The sequence below is a fragment of the Fibroporia radiculosa genome (genome assembly GCF_000313525.1).
Source record: "Fibroporia radiculosa TFFH 294 genomic supercontigs, scaffold1185, whole genome shotgun sequence".
NCBI classification, from domain to species: Eukaryota; Fungi; Basidiomycota; class Agaricomycetes; order Polyporales; family Fibroporiaceae; genus Fibroporia; species Fibroporia radiculosa.
The window spans coordinates 19039-40422 of record NW_012133275.1 but is presented as its reverse complement, the minus strand read 5'-3'; the positions used below and the strand labels follow the sequence as shown (position 1 = coordinate 40422).

Below are 21384 nucleotides of genomic sequence, written 5' to 3'. Positions count from 1 at the left end.
TAAGATAGGCGCGCGCTTATTCTGGAATAAATTCGAAAAACTGTGACAACTAGTCAGGTGTCTAGCTTATCAGAAGCATGGCAAATGGGTTATCATACATTCACACAAGATTTCCCTATTTGTACTAGAGACACACACAGTCGTTCAGGTGATCATCACACATCCGACTGCTGACCGAACACATGAATGGGGCAATGGTTTACACACTAGGTATTCTTAGATAGCCAATAGCGTATTGCAAGCATCAGTCATCCTAGGTGTTAGATGTACTACCAGTAGTATCCAGGGTCTGGTCCCACATGTATAAATACTAGAGCAATACAGCATAGTATGGCAGTTTGTTCTTATTGAAACTACTACCATCTACTTTATCCTATTCATCCTCTGAGTTAACCACTCTCAAGACAAGCCCTCCAGTTTACCTCTTGAAACTACCAGCACATCACAAGTGAGTACTGGGGTTAGGGTTTAGAGTAGGGTCAAGGGCAATACCTTGACACATTGCCCTCACCCAGCACACCAGGTTTAGTTGGATTTATCCTCCACGTCCTCCCGTGAACTTTCTACCACATTGTCCGCGCTCTGATCGCTCCCAGTCGACGCCGCTATCGTCGCAGTAATAAACGTCCCACCATACACAGGTGCGCCCATATCCATGAATGCATTCATCCTCCCATACGTCAGGAGCGCCGCCGGCTGCGATGAGCCCGCTGCTGTAGCTATATCCACGTGGGCCCTCTCACCAGCGCCGGCGGTCGTGTGAATCCCGGATGTGAGTGTGAAGTCGGGATATTCCTCTAGTGATGCGGATGATTCACTGGCGGGTGCGGGCGAGCCGGCATCATGAACTTGGCGCAGATCGAGTAGAAAGCGCGAAGTGAGAACTGCAGGGAGACTGCGGTGGGTCAGCAGGGCAATTGAGGTAGACAAGGAGGAGAAAAAGGAAGTAGAGACGCACGGGATTAGAAATATAGAAACGTAGACAACATTCTTCAACAGACATACAATGAGTCACGTCTGCAGGCGAGAGCGAGGGAAGGACATACGCTGTGCATGAAGACGACCGCGGTCAGCATCTGGATTATATTTAGCGTCAGGAGTGCGCTGTGCACCAGCATCAGACATATCTTGTTCCGTGTGAGCGAGTCACGTCGTTCCAGACTCACAGAAAGTAGATTGTGCCTAGCATACGCAGCGATGAGTGGGTAGGGCATTCATCACGTCATGATGCGGGACACACCATCTCGTAAAAGGAGAGTTGCAACGGACGATTTTAAGTGTGCACGATCTGCATCCTTTTTGATGGAATATGTTTTCCACCAGGTGACGAGAAGCACGATAGCATCAGAGGCAATCGCACATGTGCGCGTGGCGACCGTGACTGAGATACGTTAGCAAGAAGTCAACACTCCAACACTCGATGTCTAGATTGCCACAGACGCCTAATGAGTCATGTAAGACGGGAGATTCTATGAGAAATTAAGGAAAACGGACGGACACGTTTGTAGTGGGTTGAATTCGAATAAAACTGCGTGAACGTGCATACAGGTAAATCTCCCACGAACTCGACGAACGGACGGGATGTTCTGATTGCGCTGAACTTGAGAAGGAAAATTGTCAAGCGAGGTCTTGAATTCAACAGGGAGGTAGGAAAATCACCATGTTGGTGGCTAGGGGCACGAGGCCCAACATGAGGGTAAGCATGGCTAAAAGCCAATTGCCGTCGCTCACGGCATACACCCGCAAAGATGAGAATACTGGCCATGTAGGTTAGTAATTATATCTCGAGCTAACAGAGCACGACGTACGAGGAATGATACCATACAACGCGAGAGAGGTAATATCGTAAAGATATATAACAGCCGCACACCTACATGCGGGCACTTTGTCAATTTCATCACACTTTCTGCGCGGATATATACGCGCACCCCTGAAGGATGAATATGAGAGGGTATTGAATGAGATCGGAGAGAAACGTACGGCGTCTGTAGACCAAGCAAACGTGCCGAGAATTGCAACGATGCCAAAGGCAAAGACAACATAACGGTTGAGGAAGAAGATGATGATAGCGCTGGTCGGCTTGCGTCCCCAGATGAGCTGTATCTCCTGGCCCAGCGTAATGGCGTAGTCATAAAATATTATGCCTGCCGAATGTATCGCGTTAGAGAATATGAGTAAGAGCGCGCGAGCACTCACTGGCAACGGCAAGTTCACAGTAGTTCGAGATATAGCTGTGGGTTCGAGTGAGCGTTGATGAACAAAACTACGTGGGGTGCTCACTTTGCCCGAAGGAGGCTTATGATGACTTTTTGCATAGAATCTGGATCGGAAGACGACGACATGACAAGGAAGACTGCAGCTGAGCCCGGTGGGCCTCATCACGCGAGGGAGGAGAAGCGCGGTCGGACACGCATGAACTCTGGGCAGGAGGTGAGTATTAAGGGGCTTGTCAAGGAGCGTTGGCACACACCTGACCGTTAGGGCGATCGCAAGGCCGAGATCATTAAAGGACAGGGGGTGGCGGCACTTTGTTCCTGTGCTGCCTTGACGCCGACTGGTCCCATCGTAGCCCCCATGGCCGGTGGGACCTGCGACTAGTGTGAAAGAGAAAAGACTATCAACGCCATCGTGTTTTGCGCCGCAGCATATACGCGCCATGTAGCTTGGGCGTCCAGTCCAGACAGGTTGCTGATCCGACCAGCTGCGATAATGAGCGTCCAAAATTCGTCCTCTAGCCGCCAAGCAGCGCACACGGGTCAAACCGGGGCTGCTTGAGCGCGTTTTGCAACGACGCTTATTCTCGTCAAAGCTCCGATCTGGAAATGCGAGTAAAGGGGTAAAGAGATGGTGGCGGTCGCAGGATCAGGATTTACACTGCGAAAAATTGGGACGAGCGGATGGTGCAGAGAGCGGATGATCCTGAACAGGCAAATTGCGTCGTCGTGTCGTCGCGCGCGCGTCGGCATTTGCCTGTTATACCTTTTTGACAGTGCCTTGAAATATCTACCTGGCACAATTCAGTGGTTGGTAGAGACCGGCCGTCATGGAAAGATACCGCGGAGTCCTTCACTTCACGCCGTTTCTGTTCAAAATTCCGCCTACAGTGTACTTCAACGTCAGTAGTCGCTATAGCTCTTCCCCACTTCTGATCTTGTTAGATAGTTCAGAGCCACCCACAGATAAACTTGCTAAGCTTGTCCAGCAGGTCATCTAGCGCCCATGTGCTAGTCCATGGAAGTGAGTCGATTCGGAGGTATGTCTCCAGCATGCTACTAACATCAAAGTCTTGCCCACCCGACATTCCTTCGGAAATGGGATTTGAGTCGCAGTAGCATCTTGCAAGTCATTTTACATGGACACAATTTCGAACGTCTTGGTTTGGCCTTGCCAAACGAAAGATATCTTTGCTTCAAATTCGCTGCATCGCTCTTTCTGCGAGTCTCAAACCTGTCATTGATGCAGTGAGTGAAACGTTCTCGTGTACCAACCCGAGCGCGAAGTACTCCTTAGGAGCGTGAGGGGGCGTGCCGGTGTAGCAGCCCTCAACCTCCCACTCTTCAACGCTGCGCACGGGGCAACTATCAAGAATCTTCATGTCAGAAGGGTTCTCCTCCACGATAACAGTGCGCAAAGGCGTTGATATACATGCACCCACGTCACTCGGCGGCTTACTGCTTATGGCGAGCCTCAAAATCACTGCATCGGCGTCGACGTCGGCGCTTGGTGCTGATAGCACTGTCCTTTCGCCTTCGTCATCAACATGTCGCCTGTTGTCTTTGGTCTAATACCGCATCATACCACATCACAGTGAACAACTCTAGATGCGTAGCAGCGTACTCTGAGATCGACTCGAAAAAACTCGCCTTTCTCTGCGAAACGAGAACCGCACAGGACTCGTTTGCAGCTTTTGCCAAGAGTTTCCGGGCGCTGCTCGTGCGCGGACGCAATTGACCACATTTCGAGCCGAAGTATATCTGGTCACAGAGTAGGAACATCGATAGAGGCTTTCGGAGCGTGACGAGCTCGCGCTCGAGCTCGGACAACGGGCAATGGGAGTACTAGAAACCACCCTAACCAGCGTCGGAGCACCACCCTCGCGAATTCTCCCTGTGCAGCCGGGGTATTTCATATCTTGCAGGAGCATGCCGCAGAGTCTCTTTAGAGCCCGGGGACGCATTCGAACCTATGCGCGCGTGGGCGTACCCCCGCCTCAGCTGCACGCACTCCACCGCTAGCTGGTAGTCGCAACACGCAGACTACACCGATGGCTGAGCACGAACCTTCCGGGCGAACGCTATTCTCGGACTGTCCCAGGCTCGGACGGAGGTCTTGGCTGCCAGACCAGGTTCTCCTCGCCAAGTCGGTCTTCAGGACTTGGCGTGCAAGAGGTATCCTCCCATTCGCAGGTGTGAGGTAAAGAGATCCTTGACTTGGTGTATGTGCGCGGGCATCCGCCTGGTGCTTGTGAGCGCATAGCCCCGCTGTGCATCAGGAGGCAACCCACGAGACCTTCTGCTCGAGCCTGTTCGCAGCTGACGCCTATCTCACCGATCCCACATCGATTCCATATACTCCCGGTTTCAACGGCATGCATTGTGTATTCGCTAACAAACATAGTGGGGTAATACAGTACAGGCTCAAGGGTACACGTACATGTTGTGATCTACAGGAAGAATGCTTGCAACCGTGACGATGATCAGGATAGATGGAGAGAATGAGACAAAGATGCGCGCCGTCACGCACAGACACAGCCCGCCCCGCTGCACCCGAGGGTTATTATACCACACTCGAGAGAGACAAAAATATCCTCACAGTCGTCCCGGCACCTGCCCAATTGCGCGCTCACCCACCTCGCGCCACCACGCGTCCGCGACCTGGTCTGCATCATACCCAAACTGCGCCTCGTTCTTCTTGCGGTCCGCCCACTGATTCGGGTTCCCCTCCATCGATTCGCTATCCGCGCCCGCCACAGGACTGTCCCCCGCGCGCTCGCGCTCAAGCATGGCAAGCTCAACTTCCATTGCCTTGCGCATCTGGAAGTCGCGTGCCTCCTGCTCGGGCCCGTCCGGGAGGTGGAAGATCGTCTGATTCAGCCGGGACGACGCCTGTGTCGCGGACGCACGTGGGAGACGCAAGTCTTCGTAGGCCTGCAGCAGCGGTCGCAGTTGTGCAGGCGAAGACAACCGCGAGAGCAGGTTTCCGAGCACGGCAGCGTCCTCAATAGCCATCGCCGCGCCTTGGGCGCGGTATGGCTGAAAGACGCGGGATGGGTACGTCAGCAAGCGCGCCTGAGCGGGGTAAGGCACCGAGGACTCACGAGCATGGGGTGACAGGCGTCCCCGAGCAGCGCGACGTGCCCGGAGGGATGGATCCACCGCTCGAGCGGCTGTCTGTCCATGAGACGCCACTTGAGCGTAGACTTGACCATGGCGAGCATCTTCTGTACTCTGCAGAGGTCTCAGAACGCTGAGGGGAGGGGAAGAGTGGGTGCGTACCGGGGCTCAAAGTCGGCAAAGTCGGCGCGCATCTTCTCGGCGCTGCCCTCAGCTGACCAGGACTCGACAGAGCCGTCGTCCGGGTGCAGCATGACCAGATTCATCTCCTGTTTCGCGCGCTGGGCGAACAAGAACACGGACGTGAGTGCGAGTGCGTGTGCGCGAAGCGCGGTGTGAGAGGGGTACTCACGACATTGTACCCCATAATGTGCCGCCCCGGGCCCATCCAACCCGTCATTTCTGGCGTGTCCACGAGCTCCTTCAACTCCGGGTCGGCCATCATCAGCTGAGTGGGGATGAGAGCGCGGTACGCGGCGTCGCCCGTCGGCTGTGCGGGGTTGACGCGGCCGAGGACGACCTGCTGAATGTAGCTCTTGACGCCGTCCGCGCCGATGACGAGGTCGCCGTGAATGACCTCACCCGAGGCCAGGGTGAGTGAAGGTGCATCAGGATCGCATGCAACGACGGTGGAGTTGAGACGGAGAGTCATATGAGGGGCGGCAAGGTCGAAGAGGAGCTTGTGGAAGTCTGCGCGGTGAATGTGATAGTAGGGTGCGCCAAAGGCATCCATTTTCTCTGCCCAGCGGGTGTAGGCGACGCGCTCGCCATTGCTGTATCTGCGGAAGACGAGGGCATGGGGCTTGACGGCAATCTGGTCGAGTTTGTCGCCGAGGCCCCAGCGGTAGAGGAGACGGGTGACGTTGGGAGAGACCTGGATGCCTGCGCCGACCTCGCCGATTGCGGGGGCGGACTCGAAGAGGGTGATGCGGTGGCCAGCCTGAGCGAGACAGTGGGCGGCTGCGAGACCGCCGAGGCCGCAGCCGACGATGAGGATGTGGAGCTGATGAGAGGCTTTGCGGGGAGACATTGGGGGGAGGGGAGGAATGAAGGAGGACGAGGACGAGGGTGGGGGAGATATTATAAAGGAGGAGGGATAAAGGATTGGCCCCGCATGTATGGTATAGCCCGGCGTAGAGGGAGTCGGCGCTAGCAGCCACTGATGGCGTCCCCGCGGATTCTGGGATCGGACGCAGTCGCATGCAGGGGTCCGCCCGGCTTTGCCTTCGCCTTTCCCGATCGTCCACCGTCCACGTCCGCGGGCGCTGCCCCGCCCACCTAGCTCGTTGTCGTTGTCGTTGTCGTTGTCGTTGTCGTTGTCGTTGTCGTTGTCGTCGTCGTTGTCCGCATCGACCCCCGCTGGTCGATGAGCGATGCCATGCCGAAGGTTAGGGTTTGGGCCCTGAAGACGTTTAAACGATGAAACGGGTCTTCTATCAGGGCAGCAGCCGTCTGCCTGCTACTGCACGGCCAAGCGCCCAGCGCACGTGAAACAGCCTTGATCAAATCCGGCATTTGCCCCTGCTCCGCTCCCCTCCTCCCGTCTCGTTCGCCGACAACGTCGGACCAGGATCGGCCCCGACTCTTTGAATGCTTCATATATCCTGCTCCTGTCGGCGTATCAAGTCGCCTCGTACAAGCCGCCGGGTCCTTGCCTCCTTCTGTCTTGCTATATCCAACGGCTGAACGTTTCTTGCTCCCGCCAATACATTCAGCTGCCGTGTGGCCCTGCTTCTCGGCATTTGCGTTTAACCTGCTGCTACAGCCCAGGTGCTCGTCTTCGTGCCTCGCCTCTGCTTCTCTCGCCTGGCTGCTCGCTGTTCGGCTGCGAGAGCGGCCCACCATCCCGAGCGGCTGCTGGTACATACCAGACGACCACTTTCACCGTACCGTGCTGGCAATCATCGCCAGTCGCGTCACGCACCTGGGAAATGACACCACGCTCTCAAGCCCTGGGTCCCCATGCGGCTTCACTTTTGCGGGACCGTGAGTCGAACGCACCCACGGCAGCTTTCTCCGACCAATGGCTACTGCCGCCTCTGCGCCACTATCCACAGTTGGGGCGTATCTGATACGTCAAGCCCTCAGTCGGACCCCTTGCTAGTTATGTACTGCCTGTGGACGCGTCAATTCGATCTGGGCCATGCTATCTTCTCTTTGAGTTCTCGTTATATGGCACATGCTCAGCAACAACGTGCCTCGCCGAGTACATCTCCGTGGGATACATGTAGCGCTCCTACTACAGCAGATCATGTCTCCCGCGGATAATGGACTGCTCGCAAGGGTCACAAAGCTGCTTCCATGGCCTAGATAAGTCCATGTTGGCACGCATATATGCATGCTCATACACGACTGATTCCTTCCCAGCAAGCAGTGCAGCCATGCCCCCAAAGCACTTGTACAGGGGGATGCCCTTCGTCACTGTGCCAGCTGAATTCAAGCTCACATTCATTTTGCCGCTCCCGCTATCAGGGCATGTGCCTTCACCTCGGTCGAGACTACCACACGGCCACACGGCCACCGAATGATAGACAGATGCAACTCCACTATTTCACTCCCATCAAGCGGTCATTTAGTGCGTGCCACGAAAACGGATCCGACTTACCGGAAGTCGTGTTGTCCCATCACTCCCTGCCATAAAACGGCTTACTGACAGACCACTTGTCCGAATTGGACCGGCCTCGCTTCACGGCCTTACGAGCTGTGGCGGAGAATGGGCGCGCGTCGTGCATGTAGTGCGAACAAGGGTATTTAATCATCCGCCCCCGCCGGGGAAGAATCCTCCGTCTGCAATCAAATTGAGGACGCCTGTGCGCCTCGGTCAAGCTGAATACTAGTATCATCAAAACGGTTAGATTGGTCGGCCGAGGCCAATTGATGCATGATGTAGTCGGGGCGAAAGCGGATTGGCGCAGAGCGAGATTGAAGCGTGCTTTATATACTTGCACCATGCAAAGCTGAACAGAAGGCGATCATGAGCTGACGTCACCGGCCGGGGTGCGATCGATCTCAGATCTGGTAATCGAAGCCAGAAAAGGCACGTGATGGGACCAGGATGGACTTGGCAATGGAATTGGATGGTTCGCTACGCACCAATCAGCCCTCACCAATTCTTCATAATAATAACCAAAAGGATTCATGAAACCATCGTCAGCTTACCTAGGAAGTAATTGTGACCTAGCCTGGTACATCCTGGCAGCATTGTACTACATCCTGTAGAAGCAACGAAACATTACGGTACACGCAAACACAGATTGCCATAAGTACGGAAACATCTCTGTGCGATCAAGTAACTCTCCATTGCCAGAAAGGACCTGTGAGACGGGGTGCCGGTGAGCCACAGGCCTGATGCGCAGGGAACGCGATGCTTACCCAAGGGGTCGGCGCTCTCGTGTCGCGCACCGGTCCACATGCCCAAGAATCCCGCATCCGAGCGCACGCCGCCCAGTTGCACGCCTTCCGAGATCCACTCATCCGTGCTGGCGTCGTCCGTATCAGTCGAGTACTGAAAAAGCCTTCGTCAGACAACTCGGTGCTAGGCGGCAGGAGACTTGCCATTACCAAAGACCAGCGAACGTGCCCATCAGAGAGCATGCTCACTGACCCGTGTACCTTCCTCACGTCATCCTCTATGTTGTCGGGAACACCCTGCCAATGCGCACCACCGATATCGCCCTCCACCTTGATAGTGGGACGGTCGGGGTACCCGGGCACAGCAGGGGGTTCATAGCCCACTATGCGGAGACGCACTGGGACGACGAGGAAATACGTCTCTACGCTGTCCCGGTCGAACAAGCCGTTCGTCTACAGTCGGAGATCAGCGCACAATATGAATTCCATGCTTGGGAGATTCCTCACGTTGCAGTCTACAGGGACCATGTCGTCGTGCCCAAGTTTAGACCATGCATGAGCGAAATATCCGAGACTACGTACACATCAAGTCATCATAGCTGAGCCAGCATACGCAGCGTCTAACCACGAACATGAGCTGAGCGCGAGTTGGATCAGGATGCGCGCCTACCTCCAGACGCCCTCAGCGCCAGCCCAATCCCAGCCATCGATTGAACCGTCGAGGTCTGCTTTCTCCTTCCCCTTGCCTTTTTCTTTGGCCATCCCAGTGTCTTCTTCATCTCTGGCTTTATTCTGTGTGCTGCCCACAACCCAACCTTGTTCTCTCCACGAATTCCATGTTATAAACGCATCCAAGTCGGTCAAAAAGTTCATGCGCTGCACTCCTTCCACTATCACTCGAGCGGCAGCAAGCCATGTCCAGTCCGGGATGAGCTGGTCCGGTGTAGGTAAAATGGGCTTCCTACGTCGGACATACTCTGGCCTGCGCTCTTTCCCTGCGACGGGAGAGTATTCGCGAGGTGATGACGGCGCGGCAGGGTCGTCTGGGGGCTCATAATCTGGATCATCTTCCGAATCATAGTCAGAATCAACGGAGACGTCATCGATCGTCACAGTCGGAAACTCGACCTCTTCGGCAGGAGACACCGGAAGATACGGACCCCAGTGCCGACGCCGAGTTAGATACAGCATTTTGTACACCATCTCCATCGCTCTGTCAAACGCTCGCTTCTCCTGCGCTTCCAGGCTCATGTCCAAGCCTGACAGTCCAGAGATGCCTTCGTCGGCGTGGGACGTGCCAGTAGAAGAGGCGAGTCGCCCGGTGCGCTCCTCGTGAAGCTCCCGCACAGGCTGGAAGCCCGCGCACGCGACAAATTCGCCTACCAGCTGCGCCTCTGGGGTGTGATCCCAGCCTTTGTGACGAGCACTACCCGCAAGCTTTGCAACAACGGAGGCGGGAAACCCGCGCTTGAGCACAGACTGCATCCAGGAGATGTTGCGCGACGGCCTCGGAGACATAAGCCGCGTGGGGTATCCAGGAGTGTTGTGGGATACATAGCTGAGAGAGCGGCCCTGGACGTCGATGTCGCCGCTACTAGTATCCGGACCTTCAGCACTGTGAAGCGAACGAGATGGGGCAGATGTCCTGACGAGGGAGAGCAGCGATTGCCATGCCCGCAGGCTCCGAGCGAGGTCATACTTCGGAGTGAGGTCAACCAAGGACGTAGCAGTCGCTCGAGATCGCAGATTGTACACTTTCTGGACGTGCAGGGGTTGCGTATGGCGCTCAAAGAATACGCCTGTCCATACACGCTGCCTAAACTCGGCACCCCAGTCAAATGCCGCTGCAAGCCGAACATCGGTATCAATGAGCTCAGCAGCGGAATGCAACTTGCCTGTATCCAGGAAATACAATTTACGGGGATCATCAAACAGAGTAAGAAAGATCTCTCTCCATAAGTGGTTGTCCGTGGACTTGTATACCAGTGCCCGGAAGAGTCTGCATGTCTGTGCGACTGCGGCTATGGCGGTTGGAGAGCCCGATTCTGCGGCGAATACCAGAATTTTCTCCACGATCTCGAGTGGTAGGTTCAATAGCATGTTGATATGGACGGCAAGAAGCCGCGCTTGTGGCCATGGTCGTCGAGCCGGAACTCGGAGTGGCACCATGTGGGCGCTTACGTAGTCAGCATTGATCAATTTAAACAAGTTATATTGAAATTTGGCTTGAAGTCGACCATCTGTACTACTAGACGAGTTCATTTCAATACAACTAGAACGTCTCCAGGATTCACTGTGGCACCCTCTTTGACCCCTCTACCAGAACCTACCACAGTGTGTCCGACATGTTCTTCCCCAGCTTCCACATTTATCTCGGTCTTCATTGCTTCTAACACCACCAAGACGTCGTCTGCTGACCTGATCACATCTCCCGGCTGGCACTTGATTTTCCAGATGACTGCGGACAAAGAAGATGTAATGCCATTTGTGTACAGGCCATCTATGGGTTGTATGCATGAGACTAGTAGCTCATCACAGTGGTCGTCCCAATGCAGACCTACCTGAAACCTGACTTTCGCTTTCAGGTTCTTCCATACGCAACTTGGCATGTCGGCTGGTCCAACTCAAATGTAATTCGATCTCCCTAGTGAATTTCGCATCAGCTGGCTGCAACCAGCGTTGTGTAAGACGTGCCTGGCTTCCTCGGATTTGGTTCCTAAAGCTTGTCTTTCTCGGAATCGCTCCGTCTCAAGGGATATGGTCTCTATGAATTTCATGTATTCCGCCATTGAAAATTTGCTCTCCTCTATCTGTGTTTTCCATTAGATTGTGGGACAGAAATGATCCCCACGACTAGCCTTAAATTTATACTGTCCTGCGTCAAATTGACTCTCCATCTAGCCAGAAAGTTTAGCTGATGTCATGACACTTCGATCAGTGAACATTTACATACCTTTATGTATTCGTTTTCGCTGACCGGTTCAAATGTGACCTGACCTTTGTTGGGATTACGGCTATAACTATTCCTTCTCAACTTACCTGGTCAAATGGCCGCAAAAGCCAAGGCTGGGAGGGGCTGAAGTCGTAGCCTTTTCCCCATGTTTGCCAAGGAGGCAATGTCCGGCCGAACAGTTGATATCCTCCTGGGGATTCGATGGGATATATGGCGGCAACTAATCCAGCGATGCCGACAGCCCCCTAGACCGTATAAGTAACTCGATTAGCAGCGATACTAATATGATAGTTGGGACCCTGGACGTACGCGTGGAGTGTACGTCCTAGAAGGATTCATCTTCTGGCCGACCAATCTACACCTCGGATCTATCTACGTATGTTAGAATTCAACATCGTGCAAGCATTGAAGGAGAAGAAACTTACCGGAATCAAGAAGGGACATCCTAAGTAGAAGCCAACTCCGAAAACGAGCTAGCACTGTCAGTCAGCAAATTACGAAGACAGCGTATTGCCACAGACATACCCAGTCCGAGGATATCAACAACTTCAATGCCTCATCAGCACCACCCTCCAATCCATTGTTCTTAGCAAGGTGTTCGATGTTGCTAGGCAAATAAACAGCTTCATCTCGCTGAGAACGCATGTATTTTTCGAGCGCATCCCTGTTCCACTTGTCATCCAAGACAATAGGGAACCTGATCTTGCGCGCAGGGAATACGGCATCATGCAAACTGTCAGGCAACGAGATTTCAATTTCCACAAGAATGTATAACAAGTCCTCCTGAGAAATTATGTATCGATCATATCGGATCTACCAGAGTTGATTTACTTTAAAACCGACATGATTGATAAACAGTGGGACGGACCATTATTGATCTGATGCACGGCGCTACAGACCATACCCCTGGGAGTTCTCGTCTGCTCAATTCTGTCTCAAACGCATGGATTCGTGCGCGCAGTGTGAAGTCAAGTTTTAAACCACCATATTCTATCAAAATAGCGGCATCTCCAGCCTACGTAACAAGGTGTCAGGTGTTGATATCTTAGACAAACATGTGAAATTCGTACTTGGCGGAACACTACCCGCGGCCGTATAGAGTACGAGGGAGGAGCAATGATGTGCAACTTAGGATCCTGAGGGGAGTCAGAGAAGGTTTGAGTGAGTGATCCGTGTTTGGTACGCGTGCTTGACGGTCCCGGAGACACAAGTGTTTGCGATAATTCCTCGAAGTATCGGTCCAGCTTGCTCATGAGGCTTACAGACTGGGCGACTGTAATGCGCCTGAATTGAACGGTACATCCTGGCCGCAACTGGCCGACTTTCCACCTTGTGCCAACGACAGTGAGTGAAGAAAACACAGCCCGCAGCATGGAGCAGACATACATTTCTTCTGTAGCAACGGTGCAAACGCAAGCGTACCCTCCCATATCCGGCCCATCGTTGGTGAGAATCACAGGTGTGTCGCCGTTCATGTTAATTGTGCCGAACGCATAGCCATTATCATGTATATTTGACGGATGAGAGCCTCCCTCACCACCACTCTTCCGTGCCCAAGCAATAGGTGGGCCTTCCAGACGAATGCCCATACGATTACTCGATGAAGTCACTTTCCAGTGCACAGAGAAGAATTCTTCAATACCGGCGGAAGTGATGAATTCGTCATCACAGTGAGGTCCTGCGAGGCAATAGATGATCCAGTGGGATTTATACTGGGGTATTAAATGGTCTGGACACACACGCTCTTTCTCGTCTGCAAAGTGAGCGCAGTTGGCAAGAGCGATGCAGTCACCGGCTATTAAAGAGCGACCCTATGACAAAAATATAAGCCATACATTTATACAACGAGAACGCGGACGTAGTACATACCTGATACCCACCGAGTCCCAACGACGTCGACTTCGAGCCCAGATACTCCGGAATCTCTGGAAATCCGCCTCTTACTGCGAGATAAGCTCTGAATCCAACGTCCTTGATGGCACCGATAGCCAATGTGCCGCCCGCAGGGACGATGAGACACCTCCACATGTCGACGACTTCCCCGTTGATCGTGGCCTGCAGGGGCGCGCCTGTGATGGCGACCGTGCACGCAGTGTGGAAGTGTATTTTGCACCCAACGAGCGTGATTTCAAGCCCTTCTATACCTGGACTGTTTCCTACGAGAATGTTGGCAATGAAAAATGCCAGTGTGTCCATAGGCCCTCCACGAGGTATACCCGATCCAACGCGTCGCCCTGGATAGTCCTGAACCGTCGTTTCGATGCCGCCACTGATAACATCCATTGCACTAGAATTTGCGCTGTGAGATCCTGCTGCCTAATCGTCGTGATCGCGTGATTCAACATACCGGTGAGTATATACGAAAGTATCAAGGAAGGCGGTTGTTGAGTTACCGGCTCTGAAGGCCTCGGATTCGCATATAGCTCGCAAATACGACATGTTGTTAGGCGGACCATATATTTGGCTTCCTTCAAGGGCTCGATGCAGTCGGTGGATGGCCTCTGGACGAGTAGGGGCGGTGACGATCATTTTGCAAATCAGCGGATCAAAGAATGGAGTGATCGTGGTTCCGTTCTCGACCTATTATTACGAGGTAAGAGGAAAAAGTGTGGATATGCAAGGATTAACGGCAGACCCAGTTCTCGAGACGTAGCCAATCGGCCCGCAGGAACTCGACCTTCTGCAGTACACCAGGGCTTGGCTTGAATTGCGCGGCAGGATTCTCGCAGTAAATTCGCGCCTCGATTGAATGGAGTAGTTTGACATTGGGAGTAACCTCGTATGGGTCCTGTTGTAGTTCGTGGGGGGTGAGTCCGCCATGATTAGTATCCCGTTGCGCTATACCCTGGTGAATCATCAGCTCGACTATGTCAAGGCCTGGATTGACCGCTTCGGTAACGGGATGTTCAACCTGCGCAGGTGCCCAAAACGTATTAGGATAGTCGCTGCCATAATTAATGTGGCGCTGATACCTGAAGTCGAGTGTTCATCTCTAGAAAGAAGAAATCTCCTGTGGCATCGTCAACTAGAAACTCCACCGTTCCTATCTGAAGCTTTAACAAATTTCTTGCGGAAACTATACAAGCGGCTCACCAGCCGAGGCATATTTGACATGCTCGCACAGTCGGAGGGCTGCAGAACACATTTTTGCTTGTACATCTAATTTGTATTGGAGCGTTCATATAAGATTCATGAAACCGGCGAAGACCTACCAGGATGCTTCATCATGAATGGACTGGGTGACTCCTCGATCACCTTCTGATGCCTGCGTTGGACACTGCATTCTCTCTCGCCCATGTGAATGACGTGACCATTCCCATTTCCAAAAACCTGGGGATATTATTATGATGCAAGGAAGTATGCTTGTAGCATGCTTGCCTGAATCTCAATGTGTCGAGAAGAAGGATAGTACCGTTCAATAAACAAGCCTCCATTTTTGAATAAAATCTGCCGTAGTGTCCTTTAGCAAAGCTTACGGTACAAGTGCACTGAAGATAGAGGATACCTGCGCACGATCCCGAGTAGCAGTGAACATTGTACTCAGCTCCTCTTCGTTCTGGCATACGGCGAGGCCCATTCCACCTCCACCAGCGGTAGACTTGAGCATGACTGGAAAACCAATCAGAGCAGCTATCTTTGCCGCGTCCTCGACATTTTCAAGCAAACCATGAGATCCCGGAACGAGCGGGACGTCAACCTCCATAGCGAGCATCCGAGCTTCATGCTTCAGACCCATCGCCTGGATTGTCTCTGGACGAGGACCTAGAAAAGTGATTCCGGAATCCGAGAGAAGCCTGGCAAAGTGTGCATTTTCTGACAGAAAACCATATCCCGGATGCACGAGCGTGATGTTTCGTTCTTTGCATATCTCTACAATGGTCTCTGCGTCAAGATACCCGCGCGAGTTGGAGACAGGATCGGAGTCGTCTGGACGTAACGCTACTGCCTCGTCGGCCAGTAGAACATGGGGAGAAGTAGCATCAGACTGTGTGTAAACAGAAACAGTGTAGAGTCCCAATCGCTTGGCCGTTTGCAATATACGAATTGCAATCTCGCCGCGGTTGGCAACCAGTAGTCTGTGAAGCTTGTAGGCTGGGACAGACATGATCAACGCGCTCTGACCTCACAGATGAACGAGAGAGACGTACTGGTGTACCTTGTGCGTATCTATAGTTGCCTTGAGCGGTTCCGCCTCACTAGCAAGCGCACAGGCAGTGAGTGACGTATCGTTCTCATGGCTATCTGGTATCATGGGATAAAATGGAGCAATCTGGACGTTACCGTGGGCAAAACATGGTGTCTGGGCACGGAACATGCGCCAGGCATGTACCGGAAGAGATCGCATTTTCTCAATGTTCGAAGCCTGAGCATTGAAGGACATCTTCAGGCAGCGAACATGACAAGTTGGCAGGCTCTGATTGGCCCTTTTCCCATGTGCTTTGCATGTAAAATACGATCGTATGTTTGCAGCTCGAAATTTGATATTGCAGGAATTGAATGCGATCTGTTGCGGCCAGTAAGTTCCGGCGGATGTTCGACCACCGACCTTCGGCAATTCAATGCCCATGGTGCTTACCATAGAGATAACGTTTTCTCAGCCTTCCAAGGCTTGCCTCCGGCTCGGTGGATGCGAAAGTCGGTGGCTTTGTCACTACTTATAGCAGAGCTGAGGCAAAGCATATGTATCTGATGAATCGCACGCCTCGCGCGAGTTGGGACTGATTCGGGTCCACTTGGTCGTCCTACATATCGCAGCATTCTACAACTTTCAGCAAGCTGTTCCCCGTCGCAGGAAAAATGCCGCTGCGGGCCACTGTAAATTGCGATATGGGCGAGGTGAGGCAACAGTTACAAGTTGACTAGTACTGGTTGCGATCCAGATCATACTATCGCAGACACCTACCCAACTTTCTCACTTCACTTGATCGGCCATCCGTGCCATTCTGTTCGTAAACCCGAGACGCTGACCACAGCCCATCTTCTGGCAGGGTTATGCTATCTATACCATAGTATGTCCAATTGACATGAAGCTTTGATATTTGGACATAGATATGCGCATTGATAGGGCGATGATAAGGCGCTCATGAAGACCATTCATTTGGCAAACATCGCTTGTGGCTTCCATGCGTCGTGCGTCTCAGCCACCAAGAATCTTATTTTACGTGTTCGCTGACTCGGGCTTTGAAGTGACTTTAATATCATGAACGAAACCGTTGCGCTAGCTAAAGCTAACCATGTCCTTGTCGGTGCTCATCCGTCGCTTCCAGATAGACAGGGCTGGGGACGCCGCGAAATGGTGATGGAACCAGTGAGACACTTCTCCAACGAAGAAAAATTATTTTGATTGCGTAACTGACTCTACCGTTATGAGGATGAACTTGCATTTTGCTTCGTCTATCAAGTAGGCGCCCTCATGGGCTTCCTGAAAGTCCATGGGCTTCCCTTGAACCATGTATGTCATTTTTTCGTAAGTTAGTTTCACATAGGAAACTCAGTATTCTGTAGCTCAAACCTCATGGATCTGTGTACGGCATGACCGCTCGTGATATGGCATTGGCTCGTGCCGTCGTCGGCGTAGCCAAGACATTCGAGGTTCCCTTCATGGGTCTGGCAGGAACCTGCCATCAAACAGCTGCTGTAGAGCTCGGCGTTCCATTCATCGCTGGTAAGATATCAGCTTCCCGGGAACGCTATTCACAAATTTCTCATACATTGCATCAGAATGGTTTGCGGACTTAGAGTATAGTCCGGAGGGACAGTTGCTCATTACGAAGTGCATCTTTATATCTCTACTCTGGCAACATTGGAGGTTTCACATTGTATCATAGGAAGCATGACCCTGTTCCATTGGACGCAGTGCGTGATCGGGTACGCAATATACTGTCAGAAGGCCTGGTCACAACGTCGTCCGGGCTTGTGCCCCTGGGAAAGGGCATCTTGGACGTCTCCATATGCTGTCATTCGGACACACCAGTGAGTTGGCAAAGGGACGGCTGGAGACATAATGCTCACAAAACTGGTATTCTAGGGTGCCGTTGAAATCGCGAAGACAGTGAAAGCGATGGTAGATGATAGCAACGCAAGGCTAAATGGATAAAGACAGCCAGAAAGTTTTGTATACTAGGTACTTCCTTATCACGGATGGCACTTACACGTGCAATTATGTGAAATGAGACGCATAGACGCATTTACTGCAAACGTGGAGTACATGGAGATGGGACGGCAGCGGTAGAAGGTTCTGAATAATGCAAGCTTTCCAAAAACATCACAAGAAATAATAACCCCTATAAACGAATCAAAACCATTCCGACACGGGGAATCGAACCCCGGGCTATCGCGTGAGAGGCGATAATGTTAGCCACTACACCATATCGGAGATATAATTTAGGGCTCTAGATATACTGCTATTACTTCTGCTATAGTCCAGCCACCACCTTGCACCAATTTCCACTCCTTCTCATAACTTGATATGGCCATGTTCAAACTTCCTCAAGGGCTGAAGATACTTCCGTCTACTCGCACTTGTTGTGGCATATTTTTGAGACCTAGGGGGCCGGCTACGTCGGCCTTTCTCCGAATACCTGCGCAGACCATAAGTAATCCGGCCCGTCAATTCTCTGCAACTCATTCCTGGTGTGGTCCTCGTTATGTCCGGTTCAATGTAGACCAAGAGCATCCATTTAATGTCAGGAAATGGGACCTTGGGACCCGAATCGTGGCCGCGGTCGTGGTTGGCGGTGGTGTGTACTATGTAACACAGTGCGTGTTTGATAGTGTGTGCTCATAGCTCTCCTGTGCTCACGTAGGTCCTTGCTACCTATTTACTTGTTTGCCATATGTGTTCGCAGTCTCGAGAAGGTTCCAGAGACAGGTCGATGGCGCTTTATGGATGTGAATCCTAAAATCGAAGCCAAGGTGAGGCGGCACAGCCAACCATTGGCCGACGAGTCATTTAAACTAAACTATAAGCGGCGGTACCTCTAGCTAGCGAAGGTATCGTATGAAGAGCTTCTGTCTGAATATCAAGGCAAAATTCTTCCCGAGCATCATCCCCTCACTCGACATGTCCGAAGGGTTGTTTCGCGTATCCTAGAAGCATCCAACCTAGGCACGCTTGCATTCGAGAAACCTGGATATCTGGTCACTACCGGGCCATCGGATGATCTATGGAGTACGAGCACACAGACGGCAGACACTCCTCCTGGTGCTGGTGGTAGAGTGTGGAATTTGCTCGTGGTTAATGATGATCGTATGGTCAATGCAATGGCAAGCTATGGTATGTACTCGCTCACGAGCCGCTTTGTCTCAATGCTGGAATCTGAACTTTATAGGAAACATTGTCGTATTTACTGGAATTCTTCCCATAGCAAAGGACGAACAAGGATTAGCCGCTATCTTAGGGCATGGTAAGTCTTATGTATACTGTTTGAATCAGATTTTCTCATGTACAACTAGAGATTGGACACGTCGGTAGGTCTGCCATTATCTGCGTGTGCTATGTTCGAGAATATTCACTGCACTCGGATTACGCGCATTTCTCTTCTCGATTTTCAGTATTGCGGCACAACTCGGAGCGCTACTCCTCCATGAAGGTTCTTCTCGCCCTTGCGACTCTGCTTGAAATTGCCGGTCTAGATTTTGGTTTTGCAAGACTACTTACGTCATTACTGTATGATCTTCCAAATTCGAGGACGCAAGAGTTAGAAGGCAAGCTTGCCACTGTTCACGGTCTCTATTTCATCGCAGCTATCTTACCTTATCTGCGTTATCTGATCTTGTATAGCGGACCATGTAGGCCTGAAATTGGCTTCCCGAGCATGCTTCGATCCACGCGCCGCGCCAGAGTAGGTGTGAGTTGTGCTTGGAACTGGGCTTGTATCGTTGATATTATTTAGAATGTTCACGCGTCTGGGAAAGCTTGAGCAAAGCAAGGGAGGGATACAGATCGGGTTCATTAGTACACATCCCCCCTCACGGCAACGAGTTCAGGTTAGTGTGACGGGGGTCTCATTCAGTTGTTCGTTAACTCCGTTTGCAGCAACTAGAAGAACTTCTCCCCGAAGCATATGCAATACAGGCTGCAAGTCCGGAATGTGGTGCCATCCAGGACAGTTTAGCTGCATTTAGGGATACATTTGCTCGTGACTCTTGGAGAGCAGCGGATGAAAACGTAGTTTGGACGTGAATCCGGGTGTGCGTGGCGTGAATGTACTGATGCTAATGTCGAATCCCTGCTCCTTGGACATGACAGATTGAACATCCCGCTAGACATTATCATACTTGGTCACTGAGTATGATGGGATCATCCGGTCAAACCTCTCCCTCTTTACAAGTATAGCTATTCCAGCCTGTGCTTTGTGGCCTTGAGCTTTTCTGGATGCTCTATTTTAATGGCTACGTCCACAGAATGTCGTGATTGCAGCGTCTGACATCATAACATTACCCCTCCCGTTCAACCATGTATCTCACAACTGAGCAGACAATTGGACCCAATATCCGTCACCATCATGCACGGTTTCAACGTGCACTCGTGCTTCCATTCCATACACTGCAGATTCCTGCAGCTCCCTACGTAGGCCACATCATGAGATGGAGGAGCCTGAGCCGTGAAGGTATTGCGAGAGGAGTGATGAGTATATGGAGGGGATGCATGTGTTTTCTCGTTGTTCCTGTCATGCACTAACGACGAGCCCTCAGAAATTGATGCTCATTCGTGGAACATAAACAAACTAAACAACATAATGTGCTGAAACCACTACATCCTGTGTATTAGTCCCCTGTCAGTCCAGCTCATCAGGCAATGCACGTACCAAGTGGACACGAGCAGTGCAATCCCTGTTGCAAATCCCATCATCGTCGCGCAATCGCTCACCACCATCATATTCAACTGCCCTGCATTGTCAATTTGTCATGGCCAGATTGCTCCACATCATCACAAGTCAACCACCGCTCCGGCTCACCAATCTGCCTTCACGTTGAAGTTTGACTCTTTTTGCCAGTAGCTCATTAACTTGGGATGCCTAATCCCGAAGGTCCCGATTAGTATTCTGAAGGTATATATGCCCCGCAGCCGTTGCAAGATAGCGCACTGACTTTGCCTGACCACTGTGACTAGTCTCCTAGTATACAGTTTCTCAACGGTATAACCTGTGAATGTAGTACCGTATTGACTTTGCTATAGTCGTACACTAATGAACATCCTTGGCCGAACTCCCTGGCCGAGTATCTGCAATACGATACACTTGGCATCTGATCCAGCCATTGGTGAGCCGGTAGAGCGACACTCGCGGTCGGGCCACACCATGATCAGCCCAGTCTCTGCATGCTCGGAGTTGGAATCTTGGATATACGATTTTACGTTGCGCTACATCGATATACACAAGTCTACATAGTGCTCATTGGTACTTTCGTGAAGTTCGCTAATAAATTGTTTCAATCTGTTCCACCCGCCCTTCAACAACGACAACACTACTCGCGTCCTGGCATGTCTTACTAACTGCTCTCTCACCCTCAAGCTCCAGCGCTCGTTCTTGGACTTCTAGTGCTCCGCTGTCGCCCATGTCAGTTAGGATAATGTTCACACTAATGGGTGGTCCTCTGAGGCTCTAAATCGTACCCTGTCCGATGTTAATAGTGTCTCTCCCTCATAAAATTATTTTTTAGCTTCTTGGTACTTATTTCGCCTATTTTATCCTCTCAGTTAGCCGGCATCCTGGTGCTTAATCCAATGTGGATGCTAGTCCTGCC

General features: G+C 51.9%; 6 protein-coding genes across 6 annotated transcripts; 2 read left to right on the top strand and 4 right to left on the bottom strand.

Moving 5' to 3' along the window:
- Positions 1 to 525: 525 nt before the first annotated feature.
- Positions 526 to 2342, bottom strand: FIBRA_02341 (uncharacterized protein; the record flags this gene model as incomplete). The annotated part of the gene is made up of 13 exons (XM_012324204.1): positions 526 to 895; positions 959 to 990; positions 1047 to 1104; positions 1167 to 1182; positions 1241 to 1381; positions 1416 to 1442; positions 1495 to 1600; positions 1660 to 1757; positions 1809 to 1870; positions 1923 to 1930; positions 1981 to 2144; positions 2197 to 2231; positions 2281 to 2342. The coding sequence occupies 13 exons, from the start codon at positions 2340 to 2342 to the stop codon at positions 526 to 528; spliced, it is 1179 nt and encodes a 392-aa protein (XP_012179594.1).
- Positions 2343 to 4808: 2466 nt separating this feature from the next.
- On the bottom strand, positions 4809 to 10784 carry FIBRA_02340 (uncharacterized protein; the record flags this gene model as incomplete). Its single annotated transcript, XM_012324203.1, has 8 exons — positions 4809 to 5252; positions 5318 to 5447; positions 5496 to 5614; positions 5686 to 6692; positions 8706 to 8838; positions 8895 to 9137; positions 9192 to 9258; positions 9355 to 10784. 8 exons carry the CDS (start codon positions 10782 to 10784, stop codon positions 4809 to 4811), a joined length of 3573 nt encoding a protein of 1190 aa, XP_012179593.1.
- Positions 10785 to 10942: 158 nt separating this feature from the next.
- On the bottom strand, positions 10943 to 14782 carry FIBRA_02339 (uncharacterized protein; the record flags this gene model as incomplete). The annotated part of the gene is made up of 14 exons (XM_012324202.1): positions 10943 to 11184; positions 11246 to 11351; positions 11724 to 11882; positions 11947 to 12009; positions 12063 to 12110; positions 12163 to 12420; positions 12542 to 12652; positions 12708 to 12966; positions 13024 to 13448; positions 13507 to 13924; positions 13985 to 14217; positions 14273 to 14548; positions 14610 to 14680; positions 14731 to 14782. 14 exons carry the CDS (start codon positions 14780 to 14782, stop codon positions 10943 to 10945), a joined length of 2721 nt encoding a protein of 906 aa, XP_012179592.1.
- A 327-nt stretch (positions 14783 to 15109) lies between these two features.
- On the bottom strand, positions 15110 to 16018 carry FIBRA_02338 (uncharacterized protein; the record flags this gene model as incomplete). Its single annotated transcript, XM_012324201.1, has 2 exons — positions 15110 to 15713; positions 15786 to 16018. 2 exons carry the CDS (start codon positions 16016 to 16018, stop codon positions 15110 to 15112), a joined length of 837 nt encoding a protein of 278 aa, XP_012179591.1.
- A 1032-nt stretch (positions 16019 to 17050) lies between these two features.
- FIBRA_02337 (uncharacterized protein) lies at positions 17051 to 17734 on the top strand (the record flags this gene model as incomplete). The annotated part of the gene is made up of 5 exons (XM_012324200.1): positions 17051 to 17089; positions 17143 to 17302; positions 17359 to 17410; positions 17466 to 17610; positions 17666 to 17734. The coding sequence occupies 5 exons, from the start codon at positions 17051 to 17053 to the stop codon at positions 17732 to 17734; spliced, it is 465 nt and encodes a 154-aa protein (XP_012179590.1).
- A 378-nt stretch (positions 17735 to 18112) lies between these two features.
- FIBRA_02336 (uncharacterized protein) lies at positions 18113 to 19822 on the top strand (the record flags this gene model as incomplete). The annotated part of the gene is made up of 9 exons (XM_012324199.1): positions 18113 to 18396; positions 18444 to 18552; positions 18622 to 18913; positions 18969 to 19043; positions 19093 to 19107; positions 19192 to 19365; positions 19421 to 19481; positions 19533 to 19626; positions 19676 to 19822. 9 exons carry the CDS (start codon positions 18113 to 18115, stop codon positions 19820 to 19822), a joined length of 1251 nt encoding a protein of 416 aa, XP_012179589.1.
- Positions 19823 to 21384: the final 1562 nt, after the last annotated feature.